We start from the raw sequence: 2,349 nt of genomic DNA, 5'->3' as shown, positions 1-2,349 counted from the left end.
ATTATTCTGGCTCCCACCAGGGAAATAGCGCTTCAAATTTCGGATGTACTTTCTGCTGTGGGATCTGAGGTGAAAGGACTGAAGGTCCAGTGCTTCATCGGAGGGACAGCTATTCAAAATGACAGATCAAAAGCCAGTACCTGTCACATCGCAGTTGGTGCCCCTGGAAGAATAAAACATCTGATCGAAAAAGGATTTCTCCAGGTGGAGAGCGTTCGCCTGATGGTCCTGGACGAGGCTGACAAATTGATGGATCAAAGCTTCCAGTCAGACGTTAATTACATCTTCGCTAAATTACCGAGGAACAAGCAATTCTTGTCCTCTAGTGCAACATATCCTGGGGATCTTGAATTATTCTTATCCACGTACATGATTTCTCCAGTTTTATTGACACCAGATGCTGGTGGGCCAGTCCTCAAGGGCCTGAGGCAGTTCGTGGCTGTTGTTCCTTCTCATCCAAATGCCATGAGGCAGATCCAGGTGAAGATCGATGAGCTCACGAAAATTCTGTCTAGAGTTCCCTTCAAGCAGTGTCTTGTATTCTGTAATTATCAGACTAGGGCCCAATCGATATGCAATCGGGTGAATCCATTGCATCCCTCGACGTTTATCGTTGGGAGTCAAGAGATGAAGAAGAGAATTGAGACTATTAATAAATTGAAGAACTGCAAATGCAGAATTTTATTTACAACTGATTTGACAGCTCGAGGGATCGACGCAGAGAATGTGAATCTAGTGGTTAATTTCGATATTCCAAATGATGGGGCGACGTATCTTCATCGAGCAGGTCGTGCCGGTCGGTATGGGTCTCATGGGATTGTCATCAGCATCGTGGGACAACAGGAGCTGGAGAAATTTCAGGATCTCTTGGTGATGGTGGGGGGAGAGAAGTTCTCGGTGCTGAGAATTCCCGAGGAGTTCCCCAAGAACATCTGGACGACTGATGACTCGACCTTCGAGAGAATTCCACAGGCCCCAGAGGAAGGCGGGGAGAATGCCGAGGGAGAAGAGGTTCAATTGAAGACTGGAGAACTTCCAGCGGTTCCTGGTGTTCAGTGGAGTGAAGAAGATGTGAGCAAAAAGGTCTCGACTTCGAGAAGAAAACCGAAACTCACGGACTTCGTGAGGAATCTCCTGGTGAACGACCGTCCAGCGATAAAAGATCCTCCGTCGTTTAAATTTGTCGAGCCCAAGAACCGTGAGATCCTCGAGCTGAATTTCCCGTCGGAGAATTTATCTAAATACGAGAGATTGAACGAAAAGGTCGAGTTCTCGGTGGAAATTCTGCCGGAGATGACGGAGACAAACGAGGAGGAGCTGCTGGAGTTCCTGGACTACGATATCACGAAGAGAATCGAGAATAAATCCTCGGTTGTCGATGAAATTCCTGAGGAATCTCCAGATCTTCTCATGGACTTGAAGAAATTCGTGATTCCTGATTTGGAAGACTCGGATGATGAACTCGTGAAGATGTACAAAAGTCTGATAGCCTGGGTGGAGAAAGGGGAGGACAAGAGGTTGAGGGAGGATGAGGAAGTGGTCCTGGAAGAAGCTCGAGTCTGGAATCAACTCCTGGAGTACGAGATTGTGAACTCTGGGCGATTTTTGGAGGGTAGGGACAGGGAGTACTGGGTGGCCTGGAGGGACTTCTTCGAGGCTCAGAAGAGGGCACTCCTCTGGGTGTTTCCTGAGCTTCGGAGTGAGGAAGAGGTCATAGAGACGTATTCTTACTCGACCCAGGGCCATAATAATCTTGTGCAGATGTACCAGGAGGTGGAGAAGTTCAAGAGCATTCACAGACCCCCAGGAAAACCCTTCCAGGCCCATTTTCCGTATCCTGTAGTGGAGGGGCCGTTCTCGGGGCTCATGATGTCGTCTAGTGACGCCGAAAGGTACTCCAGAGCTATTCAGTATCTCCGGGAGCATCCGGAGCCCAAGGGGCGTCTCCTGGAGGTTCTCGAGAGCTCTCAAAGCCAAGAATTCCGAGGTGAGGCACGGGATTTTGAAGGAAGTCAAGAACTGGAGACTCCAGGTGCCGGGGAACTTCACAAAACCCTTGGAGACGACTTCTGTGGTTCAGAAAATGGAGAACTTCCCCGGGAAGAACGGTATGGGGTTGAAGAAGTTGAACTGGGGAATGGGATTTCTCGGTCCTCAACTTCGAGTATTGGATCGGAGAACAGTGAGGATTCTTTTGGAAACGATTTACAAGGGACTTTTTGTCGTGGGGAATTGGATCAGTGTATGGGAAATGAAAGCATTGAGGAATTTTTTGATAGAATAAGTTTTGATACTCACCTTCTGCATTTGCAGGAATATATGTCGTTAATTTTGGATTGAGTGGAAATA

General features: G+C 47.9%; 1 protein-coding gene across 2 annotated transcripts in view; it reads left to right on the top strand.

Moving 5' to 3' along the window:
- Positions 1-6: 6 nt before the first annotated feature.
- The window catches only part of LOC105265645 (ATP-dependent RNA helicase DBP4-like), a 2,547-nt gene continuing 204 nt past the window's right edge, over positions 7-2,349 (top strand). Inside the window, exon 1 of one of the 2 annotated variants that reach the window (XM_011303232.1) lies at positions 7-2,187. In XM_011303232.1, coding sequence (XP_011301534.1) covers positions 223-2,187 — 1,965 coding nt within the window. In that variant the 5' untranslated portion in view covers positions 7-222. The remainder of the gene's footprint in view (positions 2,188-2,349) is intronic. The other variant, XM_011303231.1, reaches the window with a different exon arrangement.

The sequence above is a fragment of the Fopius arisanus genome, unplaced genomic scaffold, assembly GCF_000806365.1.
Source record: "Fopius arisanus strain USDA-PBARC FA_bdor unplaced genomic scaffold, ASM80636v1 scaffold00031, whole genome shotgun sequence".
Lineage (NCBI taxonomy): Eukaryota > Metazoa > Arthropoda > Insecta > Hymenoptera > Braconidae > Fopius > Fopius arisanus.
This window is presented reverse-complemented; position numbering and strand designations above follow the sequence as displayed.